The sequence below is a fragment of the Pongo abelii genome, chromosome 10 (assembly GCF_028885655.2).
Source record: "Pongo abelii isolate AG06213 chromosome 10, NHGRI_mPonAbe1-v2.0_pri, whole genome shotgun sequence".
Taxonomy (NCBI): Eukaryota; Metazoa; Chordata; class Mammalia; order Primates; family Hominidae; genus Pongo; species Pongo abelii.
In genome coordinates this window covers 52,881,324-52,894,385 of record NC_071995.2, presented here as the reverse complement: position 1 = coordinate 52,894,385, position 13,062 = coordinate 52,881,324, and the positions used below count along the sequence as shown (strand labels likewise).

Sequence of the window (13,062 nt, the reverse complement as noted above, 5' to 3'; positions counted from 1 at the left end):
ACCATGATCAAGTGGGCTTCATCCCTGGGATGCAAGGCTGGTTTAATATATGCAAATCAATAAATGAAATCAGCATATAAACAGAACCAAAGACAAAAGCCACATGATTATCTCAATAGATGCAGAAAAGGCCTTTGACAAAATTCAACAAAACTTCATGCTAAAAACTCTCAATAAATTAGGTATTGATGGGACATATCTCAAAATAATAAGAGCTATCTATGACAAACCCACAGCCAATATCATACTGAATGGGCAAAAACTGGAAGCGTTCCCTTTGAAAACTGGCACAAGTCAGGGATGCCCTCTCTCACCACTCCTATTCAACATAGTGTTGGAAGTTCTGGCCAGGGCAATTAGGCACGAATAGGAAATAAAGGGTATTCAATTAGGAAAAGAGGAAGTCAAATTGTCCCTGTTTGCAGATGACATGATTGTATATCGAGAAAACCCCATTGTCTCAGCCCAAAATCTCCTTAAGCTGATAAGCAACTTCAGCAAAGTCTCAGGATACAAAATCAATGTACAAAAATCGCAAGCATTCTTATACATCAATAACAGACAAACAGAGAGCCAAATCATGAGTGAACTCCCATTCACAATTGCTTCAAAGAGAATAAAATACTTAGGAATCCAACTTACAAGGGACATAAAAGACCTCTTCAAGGAGAACTACAAACCACTGCTCAGTGAAATAAAAGAGGATACAAACAAATGGAAGAACATTCCATGCTCATGGGTGGGAAGAATCAATATTGTGAAAATGGCCATACTGCCCAAGGTAATTTATAGATTCAATGCCATCCCCATCAAGCTACCAATGACTTTCTTCACAGAATTGGAAAAAACTACTTTAAAGCTCTTTAGTTCAATTAGATCCCATTTGTCAATTTTGGCTTTTGTTGCCATTGCTTTTGTTTTTGTCATGAAGTCTTTGCCCATGCCTATGTCCTGAGTGGTATTGCCTAGGTTTTCTCTAGGTTTTTTTGTTGTTTTAAGTCTGATGTTTAAGTCTTTAATCTATCTTGAGTTAATATTTGTGCAAGATGTAAGGAAGAGGTCCAGTTTCAGTTTTCTGCATGTGGCTAGCCAGTTTTCCCAACACCATTTATTAAATAGGGAATGCTTCCCCATTGCTTGTTTTTGTCAGATTTGTCAAACATCAGATGGCTGGACATGTGTGGTGTTATTTCTGAGGTCTCTGTTCTATTCCATTGGTCTATATATCTGTTTTGGTACCAGTACCATGCTGTTACATTTACTGTAGCCTTGTAGTATGGTTTGAAGTCAGGTAGCATGATGCCTTCAGCTTTGTTCCTTTTGCTTAGGATTATCTTGGCTATACGGGCTCTTTTTTGGTTCCACATGAAATTTAAAGTGGTTTTTTCTAATTCTGTGAAGAAAGTCAATGGTAGCTTGATGGGGATAGCATTGAATCTATTAATTACTTTGGGCAGTATGGCCATTTTCACAATACTGATTCTTCCTATCCATGAGCATGGAATATTTTTCCATTTGTTTGTGTCTTCTCTTATTTCCTTGAGCAGTAGTTTCTAGTTCTCCTTGAAGAGGTCTTTCACATCCCTTGTAAGTTGTATGCCTAGGTATTTTATTCTCTTTGTAGCAATTGTGGATGGGTGTTCACTCATGATTTGGCTCTCTGTTTGTCCATTATTAGTGTAGAGGAATGCTTGTGATTTTTGCACATTGATTCTGTATCCTGAGACTTTGCTGAAGCTGCTTACCAGCTTAAGGAGATACTGGGCTGAGACAATGGGGTTTTCTAAATATACAATCATGTCATCTGCAAACAGAGACAATTTGACTTTCTCTCTTCCTATTTGAATACCCTTTATTTCTTTCTCTTGCCTGATTGCCCTGGCCAGAATTTCCAATACTATGTTGAATAGGAGTGGTGAGAGAGGGCATTCTTGTGTTGTGCTGGTTTTCAAAGGGAATGCTTCCACCTTCTGCCTATTCAGTATGATATTGGCTGTGGGTTTGTCATAAATAGCTCTTATTATTTTGAGATACATTCCATCACTACCTAGTTTATTGAGAGTTTTTAGCATTAAGCACTGTTGAATTTTGTTGAAGACCTTTTCTGCATCAACTGAGATAATCATGTGGTTTTTGTCATTGGTTCTGTTTATGTGATGGATTACATTTATTGATTTGCATATGTTGAACCAGCCTTGCATCCCAGGGATGAAGCCAACTTGATTACGGCAGATAAGCTTTTTGATGTACTGCTGGATTCAGTTTGCCAGTATTTTATTGAGGATTTTTGCATCGATGTTCATCAGGGATATTGGCCTGAAATTTTCTTTTTTTGTTGTGTCTCTGCCAGGTTTTGGTATCGGGATGATGCTGGCTTCATAAGTCAGTTAGAGAGGAGTCCCTCTTTTTCTATTGTTCAGAATAGTTTCAGAAGGAATGGTACCAGCTCCTCTTTTTACCTCTGGAAGAATTTAGCTGTGAATCTGCCTGGTCCTGGGCTTATTTTGGTTGGTAGGCTATTAATTACTGCCTTAATTTCAGAACTTGTTATTGGTCTATTCAGGGATTTGACTTCTTCCTGATTTAGTCTTGGGAGGGTGTATGTGTCCAGGAATTTATGCATTTCTTCTAGATTTTCTAGTTGATTTCCGTACACGTGTTTATAGTATTCTCTGATGGTAGTTTGTCTGTTTTCTGTGGGATCGGTGATGATCTCCCCTTTATCATTTTTTATTGTGTCTATTTGATTCTTCTCTCTTTTCTTCTTTATTAGTCTGGCTAGTGGCCTATCTATTTTGTTAATCTTTTCAAAAAAAATCATCTCCTGGATTCACTGATTTTTTTGAAGGGTTTTTCATGTCTCTGTCTCTTTCAGTTCTGCCCTGATCTTAGTTATTTTTTTGTCTTCTGCTAGCTTTTGAATTTTTTTGCTCTTGCTTCTCTAGTTCTTTTAATTGTGATGTAAGGGTTCCAATTTTAGATCTTTCCTGCATTCTCCTGTGGGCATTTAGTGCTATAAATTTCCCTCTGAACACTGCTTTAGCTGTGTCCCATAGATTCTGGTACATTGTGTCTTTGTTCTCATTGGTTTTAAATAACTTATTTATTTCTGCCTTAATTTCATTATTTACCCAGTAGTCACTCAGGAACAGGTTGTTCAGTTTCCATGTAGTTTTGTGGTTTTGAGTGAGTTTCTTAACCCCGAGTTTTAATTTGATTGCACTGTAGTCTGAGAGACAGTTTGTTATAATTTCCATTCTTTTGCATTTGTTGAGGAGTGTTTTACTTGCAATTGTGTGGTCAATTTTAGAATAAGTGCAATGTGGTATTGAGAAGAATGTATATTCTGTTGATTTTGGTTGGAGGGTTCTGTAGATATCTATTAAGTTGGCTTGGTCCAGAGCTGAGTTCAAGTCCTAAATATCCTTGTTAATTTTCTGTCTTGTTGATCTGTCTAATATTGACAGTGGGGTGTTAAAGTCTCCCACTGTTTTTGTGTGGGAGTCTAAGTCTTTTTGTAGGTCTCTAAGAACTTGCTTTATGACTCTGGTTGCTCCTGTATTGGGTGCATATATATGTAGTATAGTTAGCTCTTCTTGTTGCACTGATCCCTTTACCATTATGTAATGCCCTTGTCTTTTTTTTATCTTTGTTGGCTTAAAGTCTGTTTTATCAGAGACTAGGATTGCAACCCCTGCTTTTTTTTTTTTTTTTTTGCTTTCCATTTGCTTGGTAAATCTTCCACCATCTCTTTATGTTGAGCCTATGTGTGTCTTTGCACATATGGGTCTCATGAATACAGCACACCAATGGGTCTTGACTCTTTTTCCAATTTGCCAGTCTCTGTCTTTTAATTGGGGCATTTAGCCCATTTACATTTAAGGTTAATATTATTATGTGTTAATTTGATCGTGTCATTATGAAGCTAACTGGTTATTTTGCTCAGTAGCTGATGCAGTTTCTTCATAGTGTTGATGGTCTTTACAATTTGGTATGTTTTTGCAGTGGCTGGTACCAGTTTTTCCTTTACATATTTAGTGCTTCCTTCAGGAGCTCTTGTAAGGCATGCCTGGCAGTGATAAAATCTTTTAGCATTAGCTTGTCTGTTAAGGATTTTATTTCTTTTTTGCTTCTGAAGCTTAGTTTAGCTGGATATGAAATTGTGTTGAAAATTCTTTTCTTTAAAAATGTTGAATATTGGCCCTCACTCTCTTCTGGTTTGTAGGGTTTCTGCAGAGAGATCCACTGTTAGTCTCATGGGCTTCCCTTTGTGGGTAACTCGACCTTTCTCTCTAGCAGCCCTTAACATTTTTTCTTCATTTCAACTTCGGTGCGTCTGATGATTATGTGTCTTGGGGTTGCTCTCCTCAAGGAGTATCTTTGTGGTGTTCTCTGTATTTCCTGAATTTGAATGTTGGCCTGTCTTGCTAGGTTGGGGAAGTTCTCCTGGATAATATACTGAAGGGTGTTTTCCAACTTAGTCCCATTCTCCCCGTCACTTTCAGGTACACTATTCAAATGTGGGTTTGGTCTTTTCATAGCCTCACATTTCTTGGAGGCTTTGTTCATTCCTTTTCATTCTTTTTTCTCTAATTTTGTCTTCATGCTTTATTTCATTAAGTTGATCTTCAATCTCTGGTATCCTTTCTTCCGCTTGATCAATTCAGCTATCAACAATTGTGTATGCTTCATGAAGTTCTTATGCTGTGTTTTTCAGCTCCATCAGCTCATTTATGTTTTTCTGTAACCTGGTTATTCTAGTTAGCAATTCCTCTAACCTTTTTTCAAGGTTCTTAGCTTCCTTGCATTAGGTTAGAACATGCTCCTTTAGCTTGCAGGAGTTTGTTATTACTCAGCTTCTGAAGTCTACTTCTGTCCATTTGTCAAACTCATTCTTCATCCACTTTTGTTCCCTTCATGGTGAGGAGTTGTAATCCTTTGGAGAAGAAGAGGCATTCTGGTTTAGGGGATTTTCAGCCTTTGTGCACTTTTTTCCTTATCTTCAAGGATTTATCTACCTATGGCCTTTTATGTTGGTGATCTTTGGATGGGGTTTCTGTGTGGATGTCCTTTTTGTTGATGTTGATGCTGTTCCTTTCTGTTTGTTTGTTTTCCTTCTAATAATCTGGCCCCTCTGCTGCAGGTCAGCTGGAGTTTGCTGGAGGTCCACTCCTGACCTGTTTGCCTGGGTTTCACCAGCGGAGGTTGTAGAACAGCAAAGATTGCTGCCTGTTCATTCCCTAGAATCTTCATCCCAGAGGGGCACCTACCAGATGCCAGCTGGAGCTCTCCTGTAGGAGGCATCTGTCAACCCCTGCTGGGAGGTGTCTCCCAGTCAGGAGGCATGGGGGTCAGGGTCTCACTTGAGGAGGCACTCTGTCTCTTAGCAGAGCTTGAGCACCGTGCTGGGAAATCTGCTGCTCTCTTCAGAGCTGGCAGGCAGGAACTTCTAAGTGTGCTGAAGCTGCACCCACAGCTGCCCCTTCCCCTGGTGCCCTGTCCTGGGGAGATGAGAGTTTTATCTGTAAGCCCCTGACTGGGGCTGCTTTTTTTTGTTTGTTTGTTTTGTTTTTTGTTTTTTGTTTTCAACTGTGCCCTGCCCAGAGATGAATCTAGAGAGGCAGTCTGGCTACAGCAGCTTTGCTGATCTGCAGTGGGTTCTGCCCAGTTCGAACTTCCTGGTGGCTTTGTTTACACTGTAAGGGGAAAACTGCCTACTTAAGCCTCGGTAATGGTGGGAGCCCCTCCCCCATCAAGCTTGAGTATCCCAGGTGAACTTCAGATTGCTATGCTGGCAGCAAGAATTTCAAGCCAGTGGATCTTAGCTTGCTATGCTCCTTGGGGGTGGGATCTGCTGAGCAAGACCACTTGGCTCCCTGGTTTCAGCCCCCTTTCCAGGGGAGTGAAATAGTTTTGTCTTGCTGGCATTCCAGGTGCCACTAGGGTATGAAAAAAAATTCCTGAAGCTAACTCGGTGTCTACTTAAATAGCCACCCAGTTTTCTTCTTAAAACCCAGGGCCCTAGGGCCCTGGTGGTATAGGCACCCAAGGGAATCTCCTGGTGTACAGGTTGTGAAGACCGTGGGAAAAGCATAGTATCTGGACTGGAGTGCACTGTTCCTCATGGCACAGTCCCTCATGGCTTCCCTTGGCTAGGGGAGGGAGTTCCCTGACCCCTTGCACTTCCCAGGTGAGGCGACACCCCACCCTGCTTCAGCTTGCTCTCTGTGGACTGCACCCACTGTCTAACCAGTCCCAATGAGATGAGCTGGGTACCTCAGTTGGAAATGCAGAAATCACCCGCCTTCTGCGTTGATCTCGCTGGGAGCTGCAGACCGAAGCTGTTCCTATTTGGCCATCTTACCAGTCATCTGCAGTGGACTTATTTTTAATGTAGCCTGCCTGCTGTTCATTTCCTTTTCCTAAAAATATGCTCATAATTTTGATTTAAATGCACTTTTAATTTTAGAATTATTTTAAATTTCCAGAAAAACTGTAAAGATAGTACATAGAGGTCCTACAAACCTCTAAGTTTCCCAAATTGTTAACATCTTACACTACTATGGAACATTTGTCACAACCAAGGAAGCAATAATGGTATATGACTACTAACTAAACCCCACAATTGATTCCATTTTTTACTAACTTTTTCCCCTAATATTTTCTTTCTTTTCTAGAATTCCATCTAGAGCACCACATTAATTTAGTTCTCATATCTCTGAGGGCCCACTTGTCTCTGAGAGTTTCTCAGACTTCTCTTGTTTTTGATCATTTTGGCAGTTTTGAGGAGCACTTATGAGGTATTTTATAGAATATCCTCAATTCAGTTTTGTCTGATGTTTTCCTCCTGTGGAAACATGGGTGTGGGAAGGAAGACAACAGAGATGAAGTGCCATTCTCATCACATCACATCAGTAAGTATAATATATAATATATATTATCAACATAGCTTATCACTGATTATTTACTTTAAACTTGACACCTGGGTGAAAGAGTGTTTTCTAGGTTTCTCCATTATCAAGTTGTTCCCCACACTTTCTGTACGCTACTCTATATAAGCAATAGATACTCCCTTACTTTTTGGCACTATAAGATGTTTAAGCTGGTGCTTCTTTCCCTACCCCTAGAATCAGACACTTCTCCAATTATTCCTGGTTACTTTAATTGGGGAATGGTGCCAGAAAACAGAACTGGGGTGATAAATGTTTTGGTTAGTATTGCAGTGTCATTGCCTGTACACTCTCCCAACAGACAGCTAGAAAATACACATGCCAACCCATATATATATATATACATATACATAATTATTTCCATCTATATTTATAATAATCTAAAGATGAATTCCTGCTGATGTCTCCAGTACTAATCCTATACTACATGATTCACTCTCATCTTCTTTGCTTTTAAACTTTCATTCCAGCAGTGAGAAAGCTGGAGGTCTCCAGCATTCACCACATATTCATTTATTTATCCAATCTCAGTCTACAAACACAGAACTTTCACAATTACAAACCTGTCTCCCTGTGAGAAACAACGTTACCAACTGGAGTACTATGTTCATGAACTATTGCTTTTATATTTAGTCTCATAGTTACAAGCCAAAAAGCTGTTTTCCAAAATTACTTAGGACAGCACTTTCTCCCCATTCCTCTTCAGTGAGATTATGTCATACATGTATAGTACAGTGTGATTCTTTTTTCAGTCTGCATTTCACCCCAGGATCCCCTGCTCTCCTGGTTTCTTAAATTTGTAGACATAAGGTTCACTCTGTGCTACAAGGTTCAATGGGATTTGACAAATGCATAGCTTCATGTATCTGCCTCTGTAATATCATATAGATTATATCCACCACCCTGAAAATCCCCTAAAGCTCCTCTAGTCAAACACTACTCCCACCTCAAATCCCTGGAAACTACCTACCTATTTTTCTTCCTTATAATTTTACCTGTTCCAGAATATCATATGAATGTAATCCTACATTCACTTAGTAAAATGCATTTAAGATTTCTTCATATCTTTACATGAATTAAAAGTTTCTTCTTTTTTTCTTTTCTTTTCTTTCTTTCTTTCTTTCTTTTTTTTTTGACAGAATTTTGCTCTTGTTGTCCAGGCTGGAGTGCAGTGGAGCAATCTTGGCTCACTGCAATCTCCACCTCCCATGTTCAAGCAATTCTCCTGCCTCAGCCTCCATGTAGCTGGGATTACAGGTGCCCACCACCATGCTCAGCTCATTTTGATATTTTTAGTAGAGACGGGGTTACACCATATTGGTCAGATTGATCTCTAACTCCTGACCTCAGGTGATCCACCCACCTGGGCCTCCCAAAGTGCTGGGATTACAGATGTGAACCAACGTGCCCAGCCCTTTTTACTTCTAAATGGCATTCCAGGCTGGGTGTGATGGCTCACACCTATAATCCCAGCACTTTGGGGGGCCAATGTGGGAGGATTGCTTGAGCCCATGAGTCAGGCCCAGACTGGGAAACATAAGAAGACCCCTATATACAAAAAGTTTTTTAATAAATTAATCAAGCATGGTGGCACATCCCTGTGGTTCCAGCTACTTGAGAGTCTGAGGTGGGAGGATCACTTGAGTGTGGGAGGTCAAGGCTGCAGTGAGCTGTGATTGAGCCATTGCACTCCAACCTGGGCTGGAGACTCTGTCTCAAAAAAGAAAATTAATAAAAGAAATAAAGTTATAAATTCAATTTCTTTTAAAAATTTGTTTAAGAGAAAGAAAAATAAATAAATAAATAGCATTCCATTGTATAGATATACCACAGTTTGTTTATACATTCACCTACCAAAGAACATCTTGATTGCTTCCAGTTTGGGGTGACTATGATTAAGTCTGTAAACATTTACATGCAGTTTCTATTTATACACATTTGGGTGGTACAAGTGCAATTCTGTTACATGTGTAGTGGTCAAGTCAGGGCCTTTAGGGTATCTATCACTCAAATGAAGTACATTGTACCCACTAAGTAATTTCTTATCATCCATTCCCCTCACACACCATTACCTTTCTGAGTCTCCATTTTCTGTCATTTCACTCTTTACATCCATGTGTACACATTTTTAGCATCCATTTATGATTAATAACTGTCGTTAGTAAGGATGTAGAAAACAGGGAACACTTATATGCTGTTGGCAAGAGTATAAATCAGTACAACCTCTATGAAAAACAGTATAGAGGTTTCTCAAAGAACTAAAAATAGAACTACAGTTTGATCCAGGAATACCATTACTGGGTATCTACCCAAAGGAAAAGAAATCAATACATCAAAAAGATAATTGAACTTGTATGTTTATTGCAGCAGTATTCACAATAGCAAAGATTTGGAATCAACCTGAGTCCATCAATGGATGACTGGGTAAAGAAAATGTCGTATATATATACAATGGAATACTATGCAGCCATAAAAATGATGAAATCCTGTCTTTTGCAACAACTAATAACTGGACGTTATTATCTTAAGTGAAACAAGCTGGACACAGAAAGACAAATATTTCATGTGCAGTTTTTATGTGAACATAAGTTTTCAAATCAGTGAGGTAAATACACAGAAGCACAAATGCTGGTTTGTACAGTTAATTGGCTGCATAGATGCCACACTGTCTGCTGTACTATTTTCCATCCTCAACAGCAATGAATGAGCATTCCTATTGCTCTGCATTTTCACCAGTATTTAACATTGTCAGTTTTTTAAATTTTAGCCACTTATTAGGTGTGCCATTATGCTTTGCGGACTTCTAATTAGATAAAGTCATAATCAAGGGTCTAGCCATCCTCTAGTATAAGGGCAGGCTACTACCCAAAACTGGGTCTACATGATACTCTCTATCAGAACTCAAATTTACATCAAATGAAAAAAAAAGTTTGAAAATGCATGGAGTTCACATGTAATACTCAGTGAGACTGGATTCTGCTAGCAGACTCTTCAGCAGTTGCTCCTTGATTCGTTGAGATGCCTTAATTCCTAAACAATTACAAGATTTTTTCCCTTGTTTTTCTCTTTATTTAGTGTGCTCCACATACACACCCAATATATCCCTCTTGTTTACTTTAGCCAAAGTGATTTTCAATGTTTTACATACATGTAAACCTACCTGGAATACACTCAATAAAGCAAATGAAAAAGAGATGTTTGTAGTTGAAACACAGAAGGTGACGATATAATATTAATTGACTTATTGGAAATAATGGTAAGAAATGAATAAAATCTATTTTTTAAATAGAGAACCACATTTGGAATAGTATAAAAATGATCTTTACTGTGATAAAAGATATTGTGGTCTTTGGTTAAGAAATTTTTCTAACTTTCTAATTGGAATGCATAAGAACTGAGAAGCCTTTTTTTTAAAATTAAGATTATGTTACATGCCAGGGTACTTCTGTTCTACTATTCCCCATCTCTCCCTATTCTACTTCTCCTTTTTTAAACTTTGAAAGGAATTTGAATCATACTCCCTATGATCACTGGGATCTTTCAAAAAATTGATTCACTAAATTGATGTATTCTGATATTATGGAAGTAAGCAAACATTCATGAAATAGTATGACATTTTTACAACATCCCCTTACTTCTACATCTTTCCATCAACATTACAATTTTATCCCATTGAACAAATAAAAGAGATATAATAGCAGCAAACCTTGATACTTTCACATATAATATAAATACCCTCATTCATTAAAATACAGCATTTATACGGAGGCCGGGCGCGGTGGCTCACGACTGTAATCCCAGCACTTTGGGAGGCCGAGGTAGGCAGATCACGAGGCCAGGAGATCAAGACCATCCTGGCTAACACGGTGAAACCCCCTCTCTACTAAAAATACAAACAATTAGCCAGGGCATGGTGGCGGGTGCCTGTAGTCCCAGCATACTCCTGCTGAGGCAGGAGAATGGCATGAACCTGGGAGGCGAAGCTTACAGTGAGCCGAGATCACGCCACTGCACACCAGCCTGGGCGACAGAGGGAGACTCCGTCTCAAAAACAAAACAAAACAAAACAGCATCAATACAACAAATGTTTGGAAGACAAAATGATCACATTTAATTTTTCTTCAACTTTTAAGTTCAGCAGTACATGTGCCAGATGTGTGGGTTTGTTATGTGTGCCATGGTGGTTTACTGCTCAGATGATCCCATCACCAAGGTATGAAGCCCAGCATCCATTAACTCTTGTATTGATGTTGTATTTTAATGAATGAGGGTATTTATATTTTTCAAGTAGTATTTTGTTTCCACATTGCTATGATTTTCCTGATTCAAGCATATGCTTTTAAATGTAAATTGTTAAGTACTTCAGATTTCCAAATATGATAAAATCGATAGAAAGGATTGCTGAAGAAAGTATCAAGGTTTGCTCCTATTAAATCTCTTTTATTTGTTCAATGTTAAAGGATCTTAAGTGACTCAAGCTTGGCTCCATATTAAAAGCAAATCAAAATGAAAGAATCAATGGACCCATTAATGAGGAAATCATAAGAAAGTAGAATTAGGATAAAGCCTTTTTGTTACACAGGATTTTTCTCAAAGCTTCTTTGACATCTTTATTTCTTAGAGAGTAGATCAGAGGGTTTAACATGGGTGTAACCAATATGTAAAATACGGAAGCCACTTTGTGAAGTTCAGGATTGCTTGGAGGTGTGAGGTACACAAAGGAAACAGTCCCATAGAGCAAACTTACAACACCCAGATGGGAGCTGCAAGTGGAAAAGGCTTTCTTTCTCCCTTCACTGGAGGGGATCTTCAAGACTGAGGATACAATGTACATGTAAGATACTATAATAACAACAATTGTAGGCAAAATAATGATGACACTCAAACTCAGAGATACCATCTTATTGACAAAGAGATTAGAACAGGAAATCTTTTCAATTTGATGAGAATCACAGTAGAAGTGATCAATGACTCTGGAAGCACAGAAGGAAACTGAGAATGTTACACTGACTTGGAGGATGGAACTGACCCAGCCACAGAAATAAGAACCAGCAACCAACTGAGTGCAGAGGCATCTTGACATGTGAACACTGTAAAGAAGAGGATTGCAGATGGCACTGAAGTGGTCATAGGCCATGGCTGCCAGGATAAACCCCTCTGTTACAATGAACAGGGCAAAAAGGAATAACTGGGCAACACAACCTGCAAAAGAGACTGTCTTTTTTTCAGACAGGAAGTTGGCCATGGCTTTAGGAGCAATAACAGTGGAGTAGGAGACGTCAATGAAGGAGAGGTTGCCTAGAAAAAAATACATTGGTGTGTTCAGCTGGGAGTCAGTTACAATGATTGTCATCACACTAATGTTCCCCAAAAGAACCATGCTATAGACCAGCAGGAACAGGAAGAAGAGGAGAATGTAGAACTCTGGGCAGACCCTGAAGCCTTCAAGAATGAAATCAGTTACATCTGAATGGTTGCCTGTTACCTTGTCACCCATGGCAAGAACCTGTTAAAAGGCACAAGACAAGGTTAAAAACTGAACTTTCTGCCTATTTCTCGGGATGATAAAATATCCGTTTTTAGTTATGGAAGATATTGAAATTTGTGTTGTCATGTCCTTTTGGACCCCCAATTCTGTTAGGCATGAACTGCTGCACCCTTTTATAGGAACTCAACATGAGGTATATTTTAATTACCCATCTTCACACAAATATAAGTTACTAAACTCATTGCTTTCTAATGTGTTTCTCCAAACCCAGTGCTCTTCCCATTACGACAATGTGCCTTTCACTCTTTTCTTTATACCTGTTTAGATCCTCACTTGATATTCATGGTAAGTTTAATATACACTAACTGAAAGTTTTGAGAGATGTATAAATATTTGTTGTCATCTTTAGCTGGTAATTTCAAATTTATTTTATTCTTAATAATGCTTCTATTTTACAATAGAAGAATCAAATTTAAAAATGATTTAAGACTCCATGAATAGACATTAGACATTAATAGGGTATTAACTGTTTGTGATAGTTTGAAATAGGTTACCAAGGGATTTAATTGAGTCTCCTAAACTTAAAAAAAAAAAAAACCCTTAAAAATAGAATGCACCATCACC

At 38.6% G+C, this 13,062-nt stretch overlaps 1 protein-coding gene across 1 annotated transcript; it reads right to left on the bottom strand.

The window, feature by feature from the left end:
- Nucleotides 1–11,505: 11,505 nt before the first annotated feature.
- Nucleotides 11,506–12,447, bottom strand: LOC100461165 (olfactory receptor 9K2-like). The gene has a single exon (XM_002823364.2). It carries the CDS (start codon nucleotides 12,445–12,447, stop codon nucleotides 11,506–11,508), a length of 942 nt encoding a protein of 313 aa, XP_002823410.2.
- Between the last annotated feature and the right edge of the window lie 615 nt (nucleotides 12,448–13,062).

Coding starts and splice junctions, on each gene's coding strand:
- LOC100461165 (XM_002823364.2), bottom strand. CDS start 12,447: ATGGGTGACAAGGTAACAGGCAACCATTCAGATGTAACTGATTTCATT.